This window comes from Corapipo altera, unplaced genomic scaffold, assembly GCF_003945725.1.
Source record: "Corapipo altera isolate COAL_440 unplaced genomic scaffold, ASM394572v1 98, whole genome shotgun sequence".
Classification (NCBI taxonomy): Eukaryota; Metazoa; Chordata; class Aves; order Passeriformes; family Pipridae; genus Corapipo; species Corapipo altera.
The window spans coordinates 2393789-2420114 of record NW_020884914.1 but is presented as its reverse complement, the minus strand read 5'-3'; the positions used below and the strand labels follow the sequence as shown (position 1 = coordinate 2420114).

Below are 26326 nucleotides of genomic sequence, written 5' to 3'. Positions count from 1 at the left end.
CCCCGCCCGGCCGCGCCCCGAGCCCGCGCGGGGCCCGCCGGGAGCGCGCCCGGCCCGCCCGGCCCCGGGAAAACGGGAATGGCTCTGCGAGTGGGATTGCTCTGCTCCCTTCCCGCTCCCCGCAGGGCAGCGCTACGAGTCCCGGGATCACCGAAGGAATAACCCCCGAGCCCCCCGGCAGTTACTCCCCACCAGCCCCCATGAAAGATTTCACACCGGCCTTACGGAACGAGGGTTTCATGTTTTAGTATTTTTTTTTTCCCTAGAATTACTTCCAATGATTTACAGAGCACTTATACAATCAAACAATGAAAGCATAAAATTGAGAAAAAACAATTCAGAAAGGCACACGATACAATCAGGTTTTGTCACACAAATAAGTGTCCACAGTACTCGTCTCACGCTCAGTTTATTACAAACAATGTAAAAAAATCAGCACTGCAGCGGGTGGTATTTCAAGCACCGAGAGCTCCTTTGTCTGCATCCTGTACTCAATGCACTGCAGCCCAGCCTGTGAGGAGCAGTCACTTCCCAAGATCCCCAAGCCATGACTGAAGCACAAGGTGTTGGTTTCATAGTTGTTGTGCTTTCTGTGAAGGGACACAACATCCACGTCGTGTATGGGTAACACTGAACTTTGGTTCAACACCTTTTACACATACACAATATCTGCTCAATGACTACATTCAAACTACTGAGGTCATTCTTAAAGCTCTTCTAATTATATAAGGTCAGCCAGGAACAGAGAAAAATACTCTTGAGAGGAGGGAGAAACCAGTTATGGGAGGGGAAAAAAAAAAAAGAAACCTAGCTTTAGCTATTTTGAATGAGTGACTGAAAACAGCTTAGTTGGGGGGGGGGGGGAAGGAAATCAGCAAACACACAAAGAAAGCTGAAAGCAGTTTATCTGCAGAAAAGCCAAAACACAACAGAAGCTCCAATGACTGTAAAGCCCAAAGGCTCATCAGTCAGGAGTCACCTCAGCCCCTGAATGGTTTTCCATGTCCTACGCTCTGCAGGAAAGGCAATGGAAAGCACCATCCACCTTGCAGCTGAGGTAGTGGCTCATGCCCACCTCCAAGGGCTGAAAACGTGTCCCAGCACCACATAGCTCCAAACTGCTTGTCTACATTGCAAGTCATTGGCCATTTTTGTTACTGTAGTGATGCCATGAGCTAATGACGATACAGAAAACCGCAAACAAGCAGCGAGCGACACAAATACCAACTGAGTAAACTTTTAGCTACATGTGCTCAAGCTTTTGCTAACTGGCAAATAATTGTTTGTTTGTACAAAAATCTCAATCCTGAGAGGCTACATGCAGAAAACAGCTTTGTGTAAAGTTCTCTTTATTACAGGCAACATTAGTCCATACAATAATACACAATACTGACATACAAGTGTAATCTTTCAAAATCATCATTTAAACAGCAAAGACCAAGAAACAGAATTTTAACTACTTCATTTTCAAAAATTAATACTTTTTTCCTCCCAAGATCCTTTTTCAGTAAATTATATTGAAACATACAAATAGAGAAAAAATACCCATTCAACATATATTGTAGTTAAATGGTTATTTTGTTTAAAATCTTTAATAAGAAAATCCTTTTTAGCAACCTACATATAGATAAGTAGCAAACTTTGTTTTAAACAAATCCTCTCCATTAAAAGATCTGAAGAATTTTCATCCATCATTTTCTTAGCTCATAACACTCTGTTTTGCAATACCTTGATACCTTGAAGTTTTTCAACTGAAGGTCTGAGACTAGGGGGCTTCCTAGATATTATAACCACTCTTCCCCCCTTCTATTTCCTAACTTTCTGTCCAACAGAAGGTGAGTAAGCACATAATACTTCAGATTTTTTTTAATCACCACTCTGTTTCATGAGAGCATAGACAGGTCTGCTCAATCCCCCTAAATCTACTATACTTTGCTGTTCAGGAGGAACAATATATGCCAATAAAAGCAGAAAACCTGCAGCTTTTCTGTCACATGCTTTTGATTATTGTCAAATTTTCTGGTTTATGCTTCCAGCTGATAACATGTATGTGTCATCTCTGTATTAGTTTAAATCTTTAAACAAAAAACTATATTTTCCAAAATCATTATCACTGGGAGCAATCAAGTGATCTTTTCTTGCTTTGCTGAGCTTCATTCTTAAAACTTGTCTTCGTTCTTCCCACTCACGGAGTTCAGCATTTCCATGGGCAAATTTACAGTTGTTTCCTTCAGTGCAAGTACCAGCGATATATCTGTTAAGACAGATTTTAAATAGTGTTTTCATAGAATTATCGTGATCACTATTTTGTCTGTATTTTCTTCAGATCATGTTTTTCAAATACACTACATATTAAGGACAAAAAAACCTTGGAAGAGTATTTACTTTTAAAGGGATATTAACTCTGTTTAAATTTAATTGTATTTTACAGAGGACAAGACATGGCTCTTTTCTTTCTGTTCTTCATGCTCCTACTTTACTTAGTAATTTAATGCTTGAAACTTTCAAATTCATATTAATGAATACCTTATCATTTAACTCACTAAGCTAAAGAACTACTATTGATTAAAAATCCAACTAATTAATCCTTGTTAAATATGATTTTAGAATACTCAGCACGACTTGGCATGCCAGTTTGTATTCACTTTACACTGCATATTTGAGGTCTGCTATGTTCAAAACATCAAATACATTTAGAATATTACTTAAAAATTTAGCAAAGGGGAGTGTGAGCTTCCATGCAAAGACTGCAAATGAAAAATAACTGTGCAATTTCTCAAGATCTCTAAGGCACTCAAAGTCTTTAACTGGAAATGGAGTAACAAGCTGAATAACAATTCAGCCAACTGAACCTTTAACTCCAGAATGCCACAGTTTTTAGCCTTCCAAAAAGATTCCAACGGTGGAAAGAATTTTCAACAGATTTACAAAAAAGTCTTCTGCAGGCAGGTAAACAGGCTGCATTTAAGAATTAAAGGGAGCAGCAAAACATACAACCAACACTGGGGAAAACCAACAGGTCTTGGAAGTTCTCTTCAACACTTTCATAAATGATTTCTAATAACAAATACTCAATTTTAACAAAATCAATTTGATGCCAACATTTCTACTTGCCTTAGAGCTCCAGTGTCACTGCCCAGCAAGGCACTGTTCCTGTGCTCTACAGGTAATTAATATGCAGCTGCCTGAGTACACTCATAATAATACCAACAATATTCATTTCACACAGCTGCCATGAACTTTCAACTCCACAATTAGGCACCTTGTCACTCCCTGAGTTCTCAAGTACGTTAAAATACTGTTAAATACTTAATTTCTTGCTGAAAGATGTACGCAAAGCAACAAATACTAGAAACTTTGTCAAAACCAGTAACAGCCTCAATTATTTAAACTGTCATTTGTCATCATTTTTGCCATCTTACAAACCACATACCTATCACAAATGCTAAAATATCCAGTTGGAAAGCGATACTGCCAGCAGTTTTGATCATCCTCAGTGTGGAAAACCTTCTCTTTATGCTTTTCAGAAGAAATGTGACCCTGCCATTGCTTCTCACTATTACAGTTCTTCCCACACATCCAACAATGAAAATCCACCTGTTTTACAAGGAATTTGAAAATAGAACATTGAGAATTCAATGATTTAAGCACAGAAATGCTCCTAATACATTTTGAATGCCCTATGTTGGCCTGTAAACTGCTGTTTACCTAAAGAGATACAGTTATTTAAACAGTCACCTGAAGTTTATGATCTCCACTGGCTTTAGAAGAACTACCTCACAGTGTCAGTGAGTGTTTGCATTTAGTGTAGCTAGCAATGGGCTAAGGAAGCACCAAGAAAATGAGGGCAACAACATTAAGTTACTGACTGGGGGGGGGGAAAAAAACCAAACAAAAAAAACCACCCACATGCTTGGATTTAGGATTATAGCTTTGATTACTTACTGTGACTTCAGCATAGTCAGTTGGCATGTGAATTTGCTTCCCATTTTCTTTGTTTGCCTGAGCAGCTGTATCATCTCCTTTTTCTGTTTTTTGACTTTTTAGCCATATGTCATACAACTGCTCCAAGTCTTGAACTAATGAGAGCAGAAGCTAAAATAAGTAATTAGCAATTAAGGCAAGAGTTTGAGAACACTAGATAAATGACTGAGTTTGCAAAGCTTAATTCAGTCCCCACCTATCGTAAGAAGAAAAAAAGGAAGGAAACAAATGTAGACAGTTACACAGTTTACAGACTAAGAGCCAAGAGCAACAGGAGTCTCTGGCTACTTACCAAGACCCTGCTCTGCCTACAAGGAGGAAAGCAAGACCTGTTTCTGAACAGGGACCCAAGGCACAGATAACAGCTGTGCCACTGTGTATTGATGCCTGAATTTCAAAGTACTAATATAACATGTGCTACAGTTTTTGGTAAATTTAGTCTGCTTTCTTGCAGAACAGGATCTCATCATTTATGTTATTTTTACTTCTGATTTTTAATGATTTCTCCCAGTCACACTAATGGGATAACAAGTCTGCAACAGAAAGTGAATGATAATTCCCAGTAAATACACCTGGGGGGACTGTTCCACAGAGAGCTTTCCCCATTATGTTTTCAACAAAATCCATGTGTGCACACATGGCAATATAAAGTACAAACCCCAAACAATATTGCTGCAAGGATCAATACACTATTCTAAGACACCTAAAAAACCAATAGAAACTATTGTTTAAAAAAACCAAGCAACATCAAGCAACAAATATACAATACAGCTATTTTTATTTAATACTGGTTTTGAATACCCAGTCTGGGTTTATTCAAATTAAAAGGGCACTTGCAAGGTTTACTACAAAAGACAGTGAAAGAAAGTAGATTAAAAAAGAATTGAAATACAAGAATGAAAAGCAGAACAGTTAGATTTACATGTTGGAATCTACTCTTCTACTTACTGCTGTTCTCCTTCATATAGGTCCACATCTCTCTCTCCTCAGGACTGTGAGCAAATGAGCAGTTTCCATCATACTGACATTTCTTGCCTGAAGCAATATGATTGCACAACTGGAATATGAATTTAAAAAAAAAATCCTTATGAATATAAAGTAAAATGGATGCTAGTAGAATTTTTTTTTCAGCCTTGGCTAGTGTTTATCCTTCCAGTCAGACATTTATATCACAGGAAAAATAAAATCATATTTATTTTATAAAAAACTCATTTCTTGGAATTAGAAAAATCAAACTGCTGGAAACAAGTATTATGACTGCTTTTTGCCTCCTACCACGTTACCAGACCACAGAGATATATAGATTACCTCAGAATTATTTAATTCCACTCATGAGAAAGGGCTTCAGTAGTAACATGTGAGATCGGGGTTTTCTGAGGCTGAACTTAGAAACACTGTGTACGTATTCCCACCAACTCCCATGGGAATTCCTGCAGAACGGATGAAACCAGCCCCATTACTCTGTTTTCTTAACCAAAACATTAGTTTTAGGTTAACATACATCAAATTGCAGAGGCACTTGTTTCTTTGCAGGAAGAGGACGGATGGTCATCCACTTCTTCCGTTCATTAGACATTACGAGCACCACACGGCGATCTTTGGTCCACCTGAAAATCAGACACATTCAGGGAAAGAAAATACAGTTAAAAAAAGCCCCACTGTGTGCACAGAAGCAGAACCAGGAGAGCTCAGAAAGGTTCTTTACAAAGCTTTCACCATATATTTGAGATTTAACTAAGTTCTACTGAAACTTGGCTGAAACGGATCATTCAAAAATAAAACCAAAACCTAAACACAAAACACTTTTGTAGCCACCAAAATGTTTCTCAGTACCAATTACTGACAAGCCACAAAGAGATGACTGTTCTACTTCAATATGTTTTGGGTTTTTAATTCCTTGTATGACTCTAAGAAGCAAAAAAGTTTCCCAAAAGAGGTTTTAAATCAGGAGAAGTTTCACTGTTTGATCTTACTTACGGGTGTCTGGCCTTTGCACTACAATATTTTTTGTTTCTGTCTGGCTCATTAACTTGACCATTTCTCCAGCACTGACCACAAACAAACTTCATCTTCAAATTAAGTGATCCATATTTCATTTGGTTCCCAAGAATCTTAAGCCAAAAAAAGAACAACAACAGTAAAAGGTATTTTGCATCTGCAAAGAAATCCATACATAATTATGAATTACCCCCTACAGCACAAGTTTACAACACATGTTGGGAAGCAGGTATTGCTGCATGCCTTTCATTTCAAACTAGACATTTCTTAACACATGCATTTTTTATTTAACTCATTTCTGATTTAGGTATATGTACCCTGAAGTTGTGGTAATATATACAAACTAAACACATAAAAGTCTTCCATATGGAAAAGATAATTGCCCCATGGCAGCTGACTTTGGAATTATATTTATGCTTCATGTTCCACCTACAACAGAATAAGCAAAGCAAAAAAGGAATTGCATAGCAGCAAAGCAGGCATTTTAGTCTAAGTGAAACAAGTTGAAGAAAGTTTACACTGAAAGAGACTATCTGGAAATCATTAAAAAAAGTAATTTCTAAAATAAGCTCCATACATTAAAAAAGAATTATCACCAGACTCACTGCAGAATTAGTTGAATGGAAAAATGAAAATACCTGTGATCCATGTGCACTAGCTTCCATGTTCTGCCAGTATTTCTTTGATTCCTGAACAATAGTATCATGTGAAATACCTGTAAAGGAAGGGGGAAAAGTGCTTGAATACTTATGACTGTTGTAGCATTACAGACACGCTCAAACTGGAATGCAACTACAGCCTCAAAGCTTTTATCTGTTTTGATATATTGTATAAATATTTACACACTCGTGTATGTGTGTATATCATGGACATACATTTACATCCATACACACAAATATATATACTTAAGGATATCACGAGGGCCTCCAAAACAGAACTATTGTATGTATCATCACACAGAAAAGCAGACAAGTTTTTTAAATTACTGACTGCTCACATAAGTTAAGGTGCATCTTTGAGTAGTCCTTTAAACATAACATACTAAACCTGTCGTGACTATGTAATTATAAAAGCTGCACTGTATTATGGACCACAGAAAAACTCTCCAAAACCCAAGCTGAGAAACACCAGATTGCTCCTCCCTGCTTCCTGCCCTGATCCCAAGCTGCCGATTTCACAGGGAGTCGAGACAAGGAAGGAGTGGCAAGACAATGAAGAGTAAAGCAAAACACACCTGTTTCCTTTTGCATTATCCAGACTTTAAGCTCCACCAGACTGTGAGCATAAAAGCATTTATCCTCTCGCAAGCAGCCATAATGCACCTCGTGTCTGCACAGGTCAAGCTGACATCGGAGCTGGAAAGGGCGGATTTTGGAATATTTCACCATAGTTTCTCGCAAACTGTGGACAAGGCACCTGTTTTGAAAACAGCCAGTTTTAGATATTTCTTAAAATGACCATCCCTCGTGACAGATTATTCAAATGTCTTTTAAAAAAACACTTTTTATTTGAAAGGGGAAAGTCAAAAAAAAACGGTTTCCAGGAGGAGGTCACATCTCAGGGTCATTTCTAGGCCGAGTAAACAAACATCACAGAACAGCTCCTCTGAAATCCAGAAGTCCCTCTTCTGCAAAGCATTACTGAATTCAATCCAACTGCATCAATGGTTTCCCAGAGGGAAAGCATATCTTGTCCACTTTGAAGTACATATCCTGATCTAATTACTAACATAATACTTATTCTTTTGTAGAACACCATTAAAGACAGAGGTGATGCACTGCAGTAACAGCCCAGCTCTTGCAGCTGCAATACAGGGAACTGGAGTGCAAACAAAGCAATTCAAATGCTCCCACTTATGTATCCCTCATATAAAAATGTAAGTCACTTAATTCTCCAAAATTTACTTAATACTATTACAACAATAACTTAAATTATTCTTTAAAGACACTTTCCTCACACTGGTTTTTTTATCAACAGTGTTAATAAGGACTGTGGTCTATTTCATTCATTGCAATCAAGGTAAACCTGTTCATAACTGAGTTAAAACTGCAGCAAAATAAGCAAAGTAGATCAAAGAAAGAGAAAACTTATAAATTCCTATATTAATTTAACATCATACATCTACTTACATCAATGCAGCTCACCAGATATTAAACTGACACCAAAACCCATAAGATTCAAAGACAAGGGTGGGCCCCTCAAGAATTACTGATAAACAGTTCACTTTAGTTTAGTTACATGAGTCAACCCTTGTTTTGTAAGTCTGTCTTGCCTATGCTGCCAAAGCATTACAGTCAGTTAGCAGGGAAGAGAAGTCAATCAACAGGTAAGAAATGAAAGTCAGTATTCAAAACTGCCCTAAACCCTTTGCTTTTAATTTGAAACTTATAGATATGGTATTTCAAACATACTTGTTATCTTCAAAGTCATGCATAGCAGGGTGAGAACAAGAAGATGAGTTATCCTTGTTCCTTTTGCTTATTATTCTGGGTTTGTGATCAAAACATTTCTGGAATACAAAAAAAATAATTATACAATATGTATTGCATAAATTTCAAAATATACCTTACCTCAAAGATTTTAACAGATAATTCATCTAGTCTTTAATGTAAAGCTAATCAGGTTATGACTGAACATCCATTTCAAAACTTACAAAATAGGCATGAACCAAAGCATTTCTTTCGGGGTGATTTTAGCATCTATTGTAATTTTTATTGTGTTATTAGAAATCAAGCAGCACCTCACAAAGAAACATAAATAATCCGTGATGTTCCTGAAGAAGGCGGGACACAGTCAAGCTGATCTTTGCACTTCCCCCAAACAGAGCCTCTCTGCTGAAGGCTCCTTTGCGCTCCAGCGTCCACACGTCGATCTCCTCCTGGCAATAGGCAAACGTGCAGTGCCCTGGATACCTGCACTCCTCTTCAGCAGCAACATCTGAAATGCCAACATCAACTGTGACACTGCTTTGGGAACAGCTTTTATTGGAAATTCATCTTGAAACTTCCACCATCTCCGTTTCAAATGTTTTCAATGAAGAAGTCCCATATATCAGTTTTAAATGGGTCACAGGACCTGATGCTGAATGACTTGATGAAAATGTAAAACCTCCAACAACTATCCCGTACCAGTCTAAGGCAACAATGCAGAAAACCCAGAATGCCCTGTGCTTAAACTAAGCTGTTCATCAATCCACAAGTCATCTTGCTTACATCATACTGCAAAAGTCCAAGAGAAAATGCTTTTTTGTTGCTCTTTTTAAGAGTAATCGCCCGGCACTTGAAAGCAAAATTATTCACGATGAAGAACAACAAACACAGAAGTACAGTGCGTGTTCTCTAAATAACAACATTAACAGCCAAAATAGGGCTCTCCTTTGATACTATAAACAACCCTGAACTTCCTTCTCCACCTCCCATGAGCAAGAATAAGACTTCATTCTATACCTCACTATGGAGAAGCTGAACTACATTACTTTGAGTGGGAGCATTAACATTTTCCCCTCTGTAACACATACCTTTACATATATGATATGGTCCCACATACTGTGTCTTTGTTGGCCTTGGACGTATTTTTTTCCATGATTTATCTTCCGAGTTTTTTATTCTGCCAATTAAAATATCCTTCTTACATTTATGTTCTAAATTGGGATGGTAAGCGTAATCCAATAATTTAGGACCTGAAAAAATCACAGAAAATTGCTTGTATTTGCATAAATTGCAGCAAATGGTAACATTTCCATACACACACTGGCACAGAAGCCCAAAAGCAAAGTACATGAACACACTGAATAGAATTCCTACTTGCACCAGCAGCTCTGAAGAACCAAAAGTCATTACCCATCATGTTGAGCAGAATAGAAAAAAACCCAAATACTTACAAAAGGACCAGTCTCAGCAAGAAAAAACTCACAAGTTATTTTATATTGGGGGAGGGATGCTGTGTTACAACCTGAAGATTACTCTGAGACAGCAAATTGCTGCATTTTTTTCCAATTCCAAAGTATACATTCCCATAACAACAGTTTAAAACTTAAATTGCTTCCTTATAATAAGTCAATGCAGATGAATTCCAATGATCAGCAAATGGCTCTCTTAACCTTCAACTTTTATCTTATTAGAACAGGGACTATGGTTAGAGACAAAACACTGTAAGTACACACATGCCAAAAAGATAAATGCCAATCCCAGAACTTTGTGATTTTGGAAACAAAAATAAGCCTAGCTTTAAACTCTGTCTTTAGGATGATGCCAAATGAAGACATCAGGGAGAGAGTCTGAAGATGAGCAATGCTCAGTGAATTTTGCTGTTTATGAGACTGAAAAAAACAGAGTATGACCCAGTTTCTCTGACAAGATGATGATGGAACAATTTCAAAAGGTAGTAAAAGCAAGAGACACTTAAAGGCTTTGATAGAGATGGAAAGAAACAGAGGAAGTAGATATGTTGACACAGAAAGTGAAGCTAGGAACATGCTAAGTATTTTCAAAATGTTTTATAGCTCCTGCTTTTTGAGAATGTGTCCTATGGTTTTTCAAACATCACTTCATGGATTTTTCTTGTAAAAATAATTTTAAACTAATACAGAAGTTCTTAAAGGTGCAACAGTCATCCTCTAAATGTCCCGATGCAATTCTTTATTAGTGTATCAATATCAATTATGCCTATAAACACAATGCTTATATTTAAGATTAGTCTTAATAAAAGCTATTGCCTTTAAAATATGGCTCTGTTTAACAGCAACAGCTCAGGCCTGAAAGATTAGTTGTATTAAAGACCAATACTGGTTAAGCTCCTTTGAGTCAATACAGTGGAGTTAATTATTACAAAGGTTTGGAAGCCTCACGATTATCATTTAGAATTAGTTTGAAAGAACGATAAAACAGATGGGATGTGAAGGTTACCAGGTACTTTGAACTGCAGTTCAATTCCCCATTGCCAATCAGAGAGAGTATTGCAAGTTTTGAGCAAAGGTGTCACTCTTCACAGTACCCTGGGGTTTGGGAGGAAAGCGAATACAGAATGAGAATGACCTCACACACAGGCTGGGGAGAGCGTGTGGGGATTTGGGGTGGGTTTAGGAATCAAGAATCTATTAGGACAAGAAAGAAAGACAAGAAGAAAGAAGATAAAAGTGGCTGAAATATTTTAGCAGTCACAAGACAGTGCTACATCTGCAAAGAACGAGTCAGGATTAACATGGTTTAGAAGCCAACAGTGGTTTATTATGAACATTTCAGCTTTTTCATTTTAAAGAAATCAAACCAATCGAGTCCAAAAGCCCCTTACCTTTTTTGACAAAACATAACTGGCAGGCCTGTCTTAGCTCATGTGTGCCTTCCAATGGGTTTCTTCCCCCAAGTGCTGAAGATACAGGTATATTAGCAGTTGTACTGCTAAAAACATTTGAAAAGTCATTTCTAGTTTGGCCTGCAAGTCCCATGTAATTTTCGGACCCAAACAAACTATTAGGACCATTTATCTGTTGAAAGAAAGTATATTTTACTCGATCCAAATAATTTATTTATCTACAATTCAAATTTAACCTACTAAAATTATTCTTCAAAGTATAAAAAGACTACCACAAAAAGATCGTAATATAAACACATGTCTAAGAAGGGACAGGGAAATTTTACAAAGGCTGTTTACACAGCACAGACTAAGCATAAAACAATACCCAAGCAGGTACAGGGAGAACAGCCCTTGTCAGGCTAATTATTACCCCATCCTGGCTCACAGGGGTGTCACCCTTCCCCATGTAATCAGTGCCAGCAGCACAACTGCAAATACACAGCACGACCAGAATAAGACAGCAGAGAGATTTCCAGACACAAGGTGGTATCTGCTCTGTTCCTGTACTAGGACAGTTCTTCAGGATTCCTACTATTTGGCACTCAAATCATAAGAGATTTTAGGTTGGTTATTTTACAACTCAACAGTATTTTACAGCAACTTCCTCAGAAGGGAGAAGTGGCTGTGACAGTATTCAAAATTTGCATATATAAAACTGTAAATTTTTTCTTGTGTTCAGTTACTGCTGCCATGAGCTCCTGTGCTACTGTTTTCCAAGCCAGAATCCTATTTTAACACTAAAAGTGCATTTTTATTAAAAATAGAAACTTCAACTGTAAAAATTCGGATCTATGCAAAGCCTTCAAGGTGTTACATTTGAACTGATGTGAAAGAAAACATGAAAAATACGTACAAACAATGGGGAATTATTGCTGCTAAGTGTTGGTGTTCCATCTCTAGAAGCTGAACTTGAGATGTCTAGAGGAAAATCAAGAAGTTTTAATTATACCAGTTCCCCAGAACATCCCATGCAAAAAATTATTTATCATTCCTGAGAAGCATCAAAGGTTTTTTGACAAACACCAAAGCTGGGGTGTTTTTGCTATGATAAGTTTTTTTCAATTATGTAAAAGTTCCTTGTAAACATCTGGGCTGAAAAATTACTATCAGCAGTAGCTTCACAGGCAGATGCTGAAGTAATATGAAGATACTTGTACAGTACAAAAAGAGTAGTGAGATAAGCAATACCTGACTATGAAAGAATGAGGTGGAAGAGGGTTAAGAGGATTCTTCTATTTTATTTTGTAACTCTGGCTTCTTTCTAAAGACAACATGGTCCTGTAACACTGGTAATTAGAGACAAAACTCTATTTTATCTTTTCTAGTTCACTGACTATTTATATCTTATTTCACATACCTGATTTCACTACATAATTATAGTCCTTATGGTTTGAATCTGGTATCTTTTCAGAGTACATAACTGTATTACCCTTTTTTTAACTCTTGTTTATTGCCAAATCATGACAAAAGGTTTAAGCTGCAAGAACATCTTTGTTTAAAAAAAAAAAAAAAGAAAAAAGTTTGAAGGAATACTCTTTCTCCTTTAAACTCATTCACCTGAAACAAATAAAGTTACACAACAGATATAGAAAAACTGAACAGAGGGAGCTTGGACCGTGCTTACACAGACCCCAAGGAAACAAAAGTTTTATTTATAAATATTTCTGAATAGTTGTGAAAACTCATTTGTTAAAAAGAAAAGCCAGTTGGCTTGTGCACAACTCTCATCATAAAAGGTTAAATATTAAGGCTTGTTTCTTACCTCTTTTTGGGTCACTAATTGAAAAGGTGCTTAAAGGTGAACAAAAGTTTTCCAGCGAAGAAGCCAAAGGCTGTGAAAAGATTTCTGAAAGAGAAGGTGAAGGAACAAATCCTGCACTAACTGGCAGCGTCCCCAGCAAAGAGGCAGAGAAAGGAACACTGGGAGCTACACTCCCTGCAGGAATAGGTCCTCTGGCTCCTGTAGTTTGCTGGAAAAAAAATAAATTTAAGAAGTGTGTTCACACCCAGCAAAAAACCCCTCAAGAACACAAATCTGCCACAGTATTTCTTTTAGTAAGGTTTTTGCAAAATTTTTATAAACCTACTGAAAAACATCAATGAAAGGCACACTGCAGTACTGCAAGAGCTACCCAAAAGAGTACCCAAACCCTAAACAATGCCCTAGTGCAAGGCATTACCCATGGATCAACCACTTCAAAGGTTTAGTTACCAAACCTTTACTAACTTACTAACAGATTTGGATTTTTTTATCTATCAGATCAGAGTTGAATTTCCAAATTACATTAAAAACACAGACAAAGTGAAGACTAGGAAGAGACAGAAATCAACATTATTTTTTTCTAACTAAAGAGAACATAATTCAAACTGTAGTATGGCAAAGAGTCAAGAGTTAGTTTTGAAATAAATCCCCAGATACAATCCAATGGTAACATGTTCTGCAAAGGCCAGGTCATCTTCTTTCCCCCCATAAAAAATAACTTATCCTTCTGTACACCCTTAGGAAGGACATGCCAAGTGGGGAAGTTTCCCCTCCCTTCCTCCTGCCATCCCTGGAGGTTGACAGAGTAGGTCTGCACAGAGTCTGGCCCATATGAAACTCCCTCTGTTCCCCAAGTTATCAGTCTAGAACTCCCTCAAGATTCCACACTCCACAAGCCTGCAGTTTGTCTTGGAAGACTGCATTTCCCCCTGGCTTTCACCATGGCAAACTTCCTAGGATGTGCTAAAAATGATTACTTTCTACATTTTCAAAATACTTTCTGAAACACAAAGTGCATAAAACGGAAAATGAGAAGCCCGAGCATTTTTGATTTGAAAATTTACAACCCTATATCCACAGGTGACTGAGGAATTAAAATCACAACTAATTAAAGAACTGAATATGCCACAGCCTCATTTAACACTGCAATACTAGTGCAATGCAAAATAAATACTCCAAATGACTGGCAGGGCCACAGCAGGGAGCCAGTAACCTGCTAATAAGTTCAGACATCTCTGCTCAACAATCAGAGCTCTCACTTTGACTGACAATCGAGGAACACTGTTCTGTTCTAGGGCTGGATTGATGCTGTAATTAGGAACAACATTCCATATAACTAAATTTCTTTAATATCTCTTCTAAAAATATATAGAAGTCTCATGATGGCCTATTTCTGTTTAGCCAGGAGGTGGAATCTGGACAGAACTCTGATTGCAGAGATACCAGTGAGAGCCCCAGAAGGCCACAGTCCAACTACTTCTGCCCTGCAAAAAAGCTATTTGCCTCTGTTTAACTATAATTTCTACAGCTACAGGATGAGCACTCCAACACACTCTTAATGTTCTAAGTGGGGTTATTTGCACAAAAACACCCAAAAAACCCACACTAGCCCAGACTTCAAATGTTCAATTCACTTTTCACAGTACTTCCTCTAAGTAGTATTGGTAGTAGCTAATAGTATTTCTGCAGTAGTACTAGTCCTGATATCTTTACAGCCACATTTACAAGAATCTGCATCTGAAAAATAAAAAAAACAACCTATGTACAAATACAGCTCCATGTAACCAGGAAAGGTAACACACTCTTCACCACTTGCCCACTTGATAAAAATACAAGATCCCACTCATAGAAGAAAACAGACAAAAAAAGTCTTACCATTACACTTTCATCTGGATCAGGCACAGAATCAAGTAATTCATCAAGTTCTTCCCCAATAATTATATCTCCATCTCCACAATCTAAACATGCTTCTGGCATAGGGAAAGAAACATTCCCTCCATTTGCCAACACGGCAGAAGGCAAAGGGACCTTTTCCATTTGAAGAGGCATAACAGCAGATAGAGATGGTACAGGAACTGGGGACACTTTAGACACTTCAGAAACAAAGTTTGATGAAGAAGCAGCAGAAACCATCTCTTGCTTCTGGTCAGATAAATCTGAAACAAGTAAGATGGGAATGACTGGAATCTTTGTTCAAAGACATGAAAAGATCTTGCATAACTTTTACCCTGACAGTGTGGAGAGTGAGGGAGTGAAGAAATGTGAAGAATGTTTAAGCAAAACCACATTAAATTTTTTTAGCTTCCATCAGCTTCCAGTTCATGTGCACCTATGTCTCAGTGTTTATCTATCACTCAAATGAAGAAAAACAGGAAAGGTTACAGACCTGATACTTTACTAAATCTTTGGTATATTCTCCCCTCCCTGTTCTTCCAAGTTAAAAAGAACAGTATGGAAATGATCACTACAGGAGCAGCTACAATCATATCAAGTTGAGGAGACCAAAAGGAAATTTGCTCAGCCACTTAAATATACAGTTTTAGAGCTCAGACTTTTTACCACAGAACTCTCAAATGACAAGATGAATTTTCTTCAGACATTTCCTAACAAATACAATGAGATATGTATGGCATATTTAGCTTCCTAGCAATGGCATTGTAACACCAGACTCACCTAACTCAATATCTTCTACAGAAGAATTCTGTAAGCAAGAAAAAAAAAACCTCTCAGCACTTTGTACAAAAGCCATTTAAACTTTTCAAATACATATTTACAATGAAGAACATAAGGTCTAAAATGCAGGTTTCATAAAATCTGAAATTTATGAACTCTAATGCAATTTAAGGGTCAAATAATTTTTTAGATAAAGCATCCATTTGCAGACTGAAATCCACTCACAGTATCACTAAAAATTTGCAGCCAACCAACAAAAGTAAGAATGATACTTCAGGGAATGAAAGAGTCTAAATGGTATCTTAAATGAGCTGTTCCTACGTTTCCTCATTCATTTACAGCTAAATTGTCTATGTTCCTGTGAAAGAAGTCTGTAAGATAAAGATTAACTCCTCTTCATTCCTGCCATTCAGACACATTACAAGGAGCAAGACAAATGCAAGTTTAGCTGCTAATGAAGGTCAAATTTGGACAAATCCATACAGTAGAAGAGATTTTTTTATCCCAGCAACCTTCATTTTGATAATTGTCAATACGTAAAATAAAAAATAAGCCTATACTCTTGCCTCAAGACATTAAAAGTAAATATATGCATTGCACTGGATTTAATATTTTAGATCACATTGATTCTACAAAGATAACTTGAATGATAACATTATGTCCCAGTCTGACATAATATACAGCAAAACTGAACACAAAGATCAACAGAACCCTAAAGACCAAGATAACAGCATCTCATATAAAATGTCAATAGCACCATTTTCCCTTTATCACGGTGAAATTATGAAACAATTATTCCCTGGAGTTTACAGGGACTGTTTCCCTGGACCATGTAAAACCTTACCTGAGTTGATAAATCATTAGAAACTGAATTTGAGGAGGGTGGCTGCAAAGAAAAGATACTTTCATTAAACACAACCTTGACATCAAGAGAGGGAAACCTTACTGTAAAATGTTAAAATCTTACCTTTGCTCTTACATATGCTTTCCTTATTTTTAACCCTAGTTTTTGAGCTAGTTCTTGGGTAAGCTTAATCACACTTTCATCCTAAAAGACATAAATAAAATTTCATCATTTACATGTACTGTCATGTAGCCAGGACATCTGTTTACATCTCAGTCTATATTCTGCAAGATCCTGTATGCAGGATGTCTCTTAATGCAGCTTTATTCTTTCACAAACACATGGGACTAAAACCTAAACAGGAAAAATAAAGCTACCCTCAAGCAAAAGTTACTCCAACACTTGGAATTTAAAAAGAAAAGGACAGAAAATGAACAGTATCCTTTTTCCCTATTTATCTGAATTTAAAATAAAGATTTTTCCAAAACAAGAGAAATTCAGAGAAGTGTTTTGTTGGGGGTTTTTTTGTGGGTGAGTATTTTTCTTTTTATTTGAGGAGAGTGTTTGTTCTTTGAGGGGATGGGGTTTTATTTTATCATTTTAACACAAACTGAAGGCCACATTCCTGATTAACATATTAACTACTACATGACACTGATGAATATTTAATGAGAACTCTGTATTTTGGGAGTAATTGCACCACACAACCAGAAAAGCTGAGTTAAAAACATCACCATATTTCACTTTGTCCTATAGTTACAATAGCAATCCATTGAAATTATTTTAAGATTTAGTATTCAGATCATGTCCCACAGCTAGAAAAAGCTATTTATAAAACTTATATAAAGGCATATCAACCTTAAGCAAAAACATTCAGATCTGGAGGTGCAAAGTGAGGATCCAAAGTCCAAAGTTACACATTCAGACAAACTGCTTGTGTCTTTGGAAACAAAACTGAAACCTTCTCTATATCAAGAGGCAAACCTACGCTCCCCAGTTTGTCTGCTCATGTCACTGTCATTTTGATGGGGAAAGGTGAAAAAGCAGCAAGTCAGTATTCTGTCCTGTGATCACTCTATTTTGAGCAAAGCATGCAAAGCTTCCAGCAGCATTTCAGTTCAAATCAGGGATGCATTTCTGCAGTGAAACCTCTCCAGCAGCCCCACTCGCAGCATTGCGGGTTGCATCGTGAAAAAAGGTCTGAGAGCCACATCAGATTAGTTTCAGATTAGTTTTGGATGTCACTAAATTGAAAGTCCTGCAGGAATTGTCTTGATGCACCCCAACTCTTAAAAAATAACAAACAAATAAAACAAAAAAACCCAAACCAACACAAACAACCACAGACACCAGACCTCACAGGGCCAGGATTTCAGTGTACGGATCATCTCCTCCTGTAGCACACACTGCTGCTAACACAGCCCCAGCCCGAGAGCAGAGGTGCACAGCAAGGGATTCACAGGCAGGACAAGAATGTTACTAAATGCTTGGAAAGCTGAAATGCAGTTACCAAAAGAATCAACATTGTATGTTCTAATTATGGGGGGTTTCTCTTCATGTCGTTGAGAATTTTAAACGAAGAATTCAGTGGTTCTAGCGCTTGTTGCAAACATTCATGGCACTTGAGCCCCACTGCAAAGTGACTTATTTCTTTTGCTGAAAGTTAACACAACAAACTGAGCTTGAGGACTAAAGTCTCTACTCTCAGTTTTCACTTCAACAAGAAAAACTGCTTAGAGGAATAAAAAATATTTTACTCCATTAAAAAAACCCCAAACCCACAGAAAGAACTTCAGTGGTCTTGATATCTGTTTCAAGAATATGTTTCAAATGATGTAATATCTGTTTCAAACCTTTAAAAATAATCATCAATATATAATTTACCCACCTGTGGTACAGCAAGAGAACATTTTGCTACAGCATCATAAGCCTTCTTATACCTTCCCAGTTCATTCAAAGCTTTTGCTTTCCTATAGAGAGCTCTGAAATTGTTTTCATTCAATCTTAATACTATCTCACAGTCTTCTAGAACTTTTTCATGCAATCCCTAGGAGGAGGAAAAAGAACTAATCAGAACTATTATCATTGAAATAATGAATTTAAGCTGTATTAGATGAAGGTATTGAAATACTGTAAAACATTCACCAAGGCTGCATTTATGAGTTTTGCTCAGTCACCAACTTAGGCAACTAAAAACAGGCAGGGCCATCATTTATGTAAAATCTACCAGCAGTTACAAAGACAATTTAGCTTTTCCACAAGAGCCATCTTGTTCTGCAGAGAAAGCAGCAGACCCAGGTGCAATCAGCAGTATAAATAGATAAAAACACTGTTCCATCAAATTCCAAGCCTAGTATGACTCTTTATGTTAATATTCTAGTATTAGTAACTAAAAATACCCCAATCATACTTCTAAAAAGAAGAATTTAAAGAATGTGCCAACGTGATGATTTGAAACGTGTCAGTCTTCAAACCACCACCAAGAGTTTTTCACTCTTTAAACTTTCTGGGTCTTCCCACTGCCAGTTTGGACAGCAGCTTACCATGTTTGAAAAACACGCTATCCTGTTCACGTGCAGCTTCTCTAAAACATCATCAGAAACGTGGATCTCTTCAGAATTAGCATAATCAGCAATGTTTATAGCTTCTGTATAATGGCTCAGTGATGCCCTCCAATCACCCTCCCGATACACGTCATTTCCTTCATTAAAAAGGTTTCTAACGAGGTCTCGTATAAATAACTGGAACAAAGAAAAGGAACACTCGTCAGCAGCAGTTTGTTGGTTTTCTTCCACGTTTCCAAATAAATTTTTAAATAAAAAAAATTACACTTGTAGCCTCATGGAATCAAAGCGAAACGCAAAACTTTTGTCCGTATTGGTATTTTTCTTCTGACATTTGCCAAGACAATCTCAAAGATGTTTATATATATATATACTTATATATATGTTCCATACATTCTTTCACCAAGCAGCAGCCATAGCAACTGGAAAAGAAGAAGTACAGAAGGGCTGCTTTTGCACAGCAAAAGGATTTTTTAATCTAAAATGTGAACAATTGCATTTTTATCTAATATGTTCTCAAATCCAACGAAACCACCTACCACTGGATTAAGAACTAAGAGGATGAGTTTGAAAATACAAGCCAAACTCATAACACATACAGAAACAAAACATGTTCTGAAGGTGTATGTGAGTGAAGTCCTTTAATCTCACTTTTGCTGTGCTATTCTGAACTTTACTTAGAATAGCACATTGTTTTATTCAATTAATGTCCCAAATTTATTCCCAACACCAGGAGAGAAAGACTTCACCTGAACTTCTGTATGAGTGAATTCAGCACCCCCAAATACCTGAATACCTGTTAGTAGTCTTCCAGTTCCCATACTAAGACTTTTTAAATTACCATTCATACTATATCGCTAATTAAAGGATGACTAAAACCAAGAGTAACTATACTAAGTTATGTCATGTTAAAAACCCTTCTGGCAATTAAAGTAATTTCATTACCTCATATTGTTCTTGCGTCCCTGGATAGGGCAAAGTAGATCTAGAAAAAAAAGCACAAACTTTATTTATTATACATATTGCTTAAAAGACAATCCCATTGGAGAATGCTGGGTCTCACTAAAAGCAGCCTCTCTTCCTCCAACAGGCAAATCTCTACATTTTGCCCATAGCCTGCCCTGAACAAGGAAGGGAGCTGTGGCTGAGTTCTGATTAAAAAACTGTGCTTTCTTATTACTAAAGACTCACTTTCTGTTAAAGTTATAAACTCGGTCTGAACTCTGCTGTTCAAAATGTTTTAAGGTTCTGAATGATTTAAGAGTTTTAGACATCAGTGTTGTTTGATTAAAAACAATTTCCTTCCTCTCCTCCACTGTGCAGAACCAGATTATACATGAGGAGAACTGCAATCTTCTTGTAAGTATTATAAAATGACAAATTATCTGTCATAAGAACACATCAATTTTAATTAAGTCATACCAATGACACTACAGGAATTTTAAGAGATCTTTTGTATGACATGCAACAGAGACTTTCTCTAGCACAAAAAAGAGGTATTTATTTCTACCTTTTCAGGAAGAAAAATAGGAACTCTTTCCTTTTCCATATAGGTTAAGTGAGATTCTGTTTCTAAATAATTCTTAAATGCTCAGTTTTCTTTTTTTTCTTTTTTTTTCCTTCTTTCTCTAAGAATGCCTTATGTGAACAATGAACTAGTGTGAAATTTCACAATGATTTTAACATAATCAAGATCTTCAAAAGAATTTGGCATTGACACAAATGAAAGGTAACTACTAAGATGATTTTTCATTAGGTTATTTTTCAGCTCCAGAGAGGTGAAACACTTAGGCAGTGGTGAGCAAACCCATCCCTTTCAGTAGCAACCTAGTCTTAGTGCAGCTATTCTCAAGTGGAAGGTGGATTTTCAGGCTAACAACATTTTCCCCTCACAAAAAAAGATTAAAGGCTGATTTTTCTCAAAGACAGAAAAGGAATAACCTCCCACCTTCAATCTGCTGTGTTTAGGAACAAAGAGGGGTTCTGTCTTTTCTTAAGACTGCTCCCCATTTAACATGTTAGTGTTTGCAAGTATTCTGAGGAGAAACACAGGTCCTTCTCCTGTCTCTGCTGGTGCTACACTAAAAGGACCTTCCCAGAGCTTTCCATCTCATATATATGTATATAGAGGTGAATAAGCATACAAGAATAAAAACCACAAAACCATACTCTATAAACTGGAGTCCTTTCTTAATGTCCTGTTGTCTAGTGCTTCTCTCTTCCGACACATTGGACATGTTATCCTGAACATCCACTTTTCGGATATGCCACTCCTCAAAAAGGAAGAGAGATAAATGGCTGTTATAATATGTAACAGTTTGCACTTGGCCCAGAAGGATCCAATCTCACATCAACACTGAGTCCATCAGACAAAGATGACACTGCACCACCACAGCTGCAGAGAACACATCCAAGAAAACCCTGACGGGCACTGAAGTGCCCCCAGAGATCCAGGGAGAAGCCCCAGGTCAGAACCAGCACTCTGGTCAGTGCCCAGTTACACAACATTCCTACAGAAAACCCTTCTTCCAGCTTCTAATTTATCTTTGGTTTCCATTTATCTACTCCAGATGAGGCAGAGTCATGTCAGTAAACTCCACCAGACTACAGGCACAGCTTGAATGCATTACTGCTCCACCCAGCTGAAGGTCCACACGGGGCCCTCTTAACAGCTTCACAGTTCTTTTATTTGCTTGTTGAAGTAGAAATAAAACTAAACTCAAGATCCTGGTGTATTTATTAATAAAACCCAAACTGATGAGAAAACTACCAGTAAGTCTAATTCTAGAGCCTCTCATCATGACCCCACCACTGAAGTGTAATTAGAAGCAAACACTACTGCTTTAATAATATTTACCAGCTGACCAAGGTGAAAGCATTGGACACTTTACCAGTAGCAAAACTACCTACTTCACTTGAAAAACTGAATTACTTCAATGTAATTCCACACCATCAGCTTGACATTTCAATTTAATTTGTCTGAAACAGTGATTTTTTTTTTTTCTTTGTGTCTTTAATTTGCTGGATTTACAAATACTTCAGTTAAACAAGCTAAAATGATCTGTTATAACCCTCAGGATAAGGCTATTTGAAGTGTGCTGTCACAGTATGTGAGCTGTGTAGTTAGCTATTAGTTCTCTAAATTAACAACTGACAATGTAATACCTTGCCACTCAATTTGGACAAGTATTAAGAGCAGCTTTACTAATTTCAAGCAACCCCAAAACTCCACCCCAATTTGCAAAGAAATGAAAAAAGTCCAACACTGTAACAACTGCATTTATTTATCACCTCTAGCATAAACATTAAAGAATGACATATTGAACTTGAGAACGTGCAGATCCAATTTCTCCACAACAATAAAGTTAATGGAAATGTTACAAACTGGCACCCCATATAAAAGAATAGAGAGCAAGTGATGAACATATGTGAGTGCTGAAATTTATTATTCAAAGTAGTTTTCTATTTTTTTTCCTTCTCATTTGCATCCAAAAGATATTCAGGCAAAACTTATCTTTTCTTAAAATACTTTGACAGTCACATTGCCCCAATATTTGATGATTTTGCAGAAGACTTAAAATTGTTTGATAGCACCTGTGACAGTATCTCTTTCACCCAAATTATCCTTAGATCCTCTCAACCAGAAACCCATTAGACTCAGTTATATACAAGGCAAATAACAATCATGTTTTGACTTTTAATGTCATCCATCCACTTTCCAAGATAAAAAACACCACCTACTTAGCAACAGCTCTCCTCCATTTGCAGGGACAGAATTTAAAACAAATAAACATATGTACTTACATACATTTAAACAGTCTAAATGCTGCTTTGTAGCTTGTAACTATTACCAGAAAAGCAAAACCTGTACTGTTGCTTTACTCTTTGTGCAATTCCCTGAAAGGTACAAACTAAAGGAAGGAAAAAATAGTATGTGAGCTGAAGGAAAAAAAAAAAGGCAAGCAGACTAATGTATCAGTAATTAAGGTCAGAGGCAGAACTGATTTATTAAATGCAGTATTTCTCCAACTGCCTATGTGGCCATGACAAGCTCCATTTACTAAACCTAGTAGAGATTAAAAAAAAAAAAAGAGCTGCCTAAATCCAAACATGTTAAAGAACAATTTATACTGTTTCATCTTTATCACAGGCTTCAACTCATCCTGTTTCACAGAAGCCAAGTGACAGAAAGTCCACTGCCAGGAGCCAATGACACCTTCTGTGACAGATGCTGGTCCAGCTACACAAACAGGGGATAGGAAGGACAACAGCTTTGTGCCAGCTCAGGGGGACAGGAATCCCTCCACTTCTCTGACACAAAGCCACTTATGCCTCTCATCGGTTCTTTGCTTTCCTTCCAGCACAAGGCAAGACAGTTCCCTTGTGTTCTGTATTTTGGCACTTCTGAGGCATTCAAGATACATTTTAAAGAACATCCCCAATGTTTAGCATGTGCCACATGCCACATTCAGGCACAAGGGCTTTGAATGCAACAGTTGCCAGACTACCTTGCAAAGCCAAGATTGATCTGTAGAACACAAGTGAATAAATTTAAACAGAACGCAGAGAACTGAGAGGAATAGAGGCCCTAGTTATTCTAAAAAGCAAGGTCACACTGTGTAAAGCTTGTCCAGAGAACAAGCATCTACAGTTTGCCATGCACACAAGTTCCCCCCGTTGAAAATTCAGTCCCAAAGGACAGAACTGGGCAGGACTGATCCTTTCTCCTGCTGCACACATTTAGCAGATCACTTATTTGGAGATAAACTGAGAACAGCACAAAAATGCATAACATCATTCAGGGACCAGAACTACCACCCCTGGGAATTAATAACCTTCAGCTGACCAAATAACTCAGTTATTGTTCGTTATGGACATCCACGGCTCCAGCTATTACAAATATTTCAAACAAGTATTCTCTGCACCTTCAGAGAAGGTTTTTAGCATTCAGGCCTAAATGCTAAAAACAACTGGGAGCCAGTGGTCCTTGCTGCACTTCCCTCTCCACAGAGCTAAAACTTCAAAAACAAGTGCAGTGTATAGATGTGTTCTTTTAAGATAGAGTATCCTCTTGCCATGCATCACTGAGTTCACTATTAACACAATTACTGGGTTGCAGAAATCTCAAATTGGATCTTTGTACAGTACAAAGCACATTGAAATTTTTATCATGATTGCTGTTGATAGATCTCTATCAGCCTCAATGGTTCAGCTGAATTATGAACCCTGACAGGGGTGCAAGTCTAGTGGAAATCACTGCAAACAAAGAGACCTCTTTCTGTAACATCAGCCTTTCCTACAGAGTCAGAAGGTAACAAACCCAAAATATTAAATCCACTCAGTTGGAAATTATCTACACCATCCTATATCAAAACTTCAGAAAGAAGCTGTGAAAGCAGAAGCCTGTGTATAATATAAAACCACAAACAGTTCACCAGTGTTTCCATATAGGAAAACTGCACTCCAGAGGAGAGAAGTTACACCCTGGGTCCCAGAATAAAGGGGACACTGCAAAGAGAAGAGTAAGATCGAAACAGAACAGCAGGAGTGAATACATGACCAAAAGGCAGGCAATATAAATCCCTTTCACCTATAAGAAGTAAAAGTACCTCCTCCACCAGCAGCAGCAATAAGCATAATGCATTCAGGCAGCTGGATCCAAAAGCTATTTACATGTAATTCCCACCCCAGGGGCACAGGAAAGCAGGCCTGTGCCTTGGCAGAGGCAAGTGGGAAGTGGCACAAATGCAGCTACACCCAAACTGCTTCCTAGAGAGATGCCACTGACACAAGCATCTCCACTACCACCAGCTCCAACCCAGCCAAGAATCCACCTGCCCATCAAGCACCTGCCCATCACAGAATGAGCCTGACCCAAAGCAGACTTGTCCAAGCCATTTTATTGCCCAGCCTAACCCTCTGACAGTTTGAACACGTAATTACAGATAATAAACAACAGTGCAAACCAAAGCATGCCTTACAGAGATTGAAAACTGCTCCCCAGACTTGGACTGGCACCAAAATAAGGAAGGCAAAACAGAAATCTCAACGCAAAATCTTTATGTAAACAGCTTCCTCAGACAGCAAAAGCACAAAAGATTTTATGTTCATGTTCATGCATCACTGGGCTGTTATATAAGAGACTTCAAGCATGCAAGATGCTGGGGGAGAAACAGGAAAAACAGTACACAACACACGTTCCAACAGCTCTGAGTTAACTCCTCTGCTTCATCTAATACTTCTGGTCACAGTCACAGAACTCTGTTATGTCAGCTCAAAAAGCCACTTAATAACACAGTTTTTATTTCTGAAAAGAGAAATGAACTTTCCTGTATTCAAAAGGAAATATCTGAATAAAATGGAACTGAATATATAGCAAAGGTTTAACACCTATTCATTCCCTGCTCTTTATTTACCTTCAGTATTTAGTTGCATTTCCTCCCACTCGCTCCCTACCCACAAAATAATAAGATACTGTTCGAGGTTTGCTTTCAATTTTCACTGCTTTGCTACATTTTTTCTTAAATTCACGTAGGAAACAAGAGAGAACAAAGACGCTTTGTGAAGTCACTTCATTTCCCCAGCAGGAAAATTAAGGAGCAGGGCTGGAAGACTTCGGTTTACAGTTCCTTCAGATATTTTAATACAGAACAGATCCAAAAAACAAGCCGAAGAAGGAGCGTCTTACCAACAAATCCAGATCCACCCCCAGGATTTACACCGAGATGACCTTTGCTAACCAACTCTGACGACCGCAATCGACAATATTTGAGTTTCGCTGCCTGTTTCGTTTCTGGGGTTGGTTTGGTTTGGCGTTTTTTTCCCCTTCCTGCAATACAGTTCTGACTTTCCGCACCAGAACACCCCGGGCCGCCCGAGCACGGCTGCCCCGGGCCGGGGGGGACAGAAATCACCGCGCTGCTGCTTTAGCGCCCGAACCCCCACGATCCCATCGCGGGGGCCGCGGGCACGGGCCGGGCCCGGCCGCTGTCAGCGCTCGGCCCCGCCGGGGTTGGTTCCAGCCCCGGAGCAACAGGAGCGCTCCCGCCCCGCCGGTCCCGCTCCCCCCGGGGCGCGGGGCCCGCCCGCCGCCTTTGTTCGCCGCGGGGCCCTCCCGGGGCCCGCCCGGCCCGGGCCCCGCCCGGGGGG

At 38.1% G+C, this 26326-nt stretch overlaps 1 protein-coding gene across 3 annotated transcripts in view; it reads right to left on the bottom strand.

Moving 5' to 3' along the window:
* Positions 1-221: 221 nt before the first annotated feature.
* ZC3H7A (zinc finger CCCH-type containing 7A) overlaps positions 222-26326 on the bottom strand; it is a 26562-nt gene continuing 457 nt past the window's right edge. The window contains exons 1-23 of one of the 3 annotated variants that reach the window (XM_027654935.1): positions 25866-26086; positions 21347-21450; positions 20123-20162; positions 19157-19354; positions 18502-18660; positions 16737-16817; positions 16614-16655; positions 15770-15797; positions 14972-15252; positions 13097-13304; positions 12188-12252; positions 11272-11464; positions 9500-9661; positions 8723-8919; positions 8394-8491; positions 7217-7398; positions 6621-6697; positions 5962-6095; positions 5486-5591; positions 4933-5041; positions 3946-4079; positions 3434-3597; positions 222-2254 (exon numbers count right to left, since the gene is read on the bottom strand). In XM_027654935.1, coding sequence (XP_027510736.1) covers positions 2065-2254; positions 3434-3597; positions 3946-4079; positions 4933-5041; positions 5486-5591; positions 5962-6095; positions 6621-6697; positions 7217-7398; positions 8394-8491; positions 8723-8919; positions 9500-9661; positions 11272-11464; positions 12188-12252; positions 13097-13304; positions 14972-15252; positions 15770-15797; positions 16614-16655; positions 16737-16817; positions 18502-18660; positions 19157-19354; positions 20123-20162; positions 21347-21414 — 2916 coding nt within the window. In that variant the 5' untranslated portion in view covers positions 21415-21450; positions 25866-26086 and the 3' untranslated portion in view covers positions 222-2064. Of the gene's footprint in view, positions 2255-3433; positions 3598-3945; positions 4096-4932; positions 5042-5485; positions 5592-5961; positions 6096-6620; positions 6698-7216; positions 7399-8393; positions 8492-8722; positions 8920-9499; positions 9662-11271; positions 11465-12187; positions 12253-13096; positions 13305-14971; positions 15253-15769; positions 15798-16613; positions 16656-16736; positions 16818-18501; positions 18661-19156; positions 19355-20122; positions 20163-21346; positions 21451-25865; positions 26094-26326 lie in introns of those variants that run through there. The other 2 variants (XR_003529610.1, XM_027654936.1) reach the window with 2 other exon arrangements.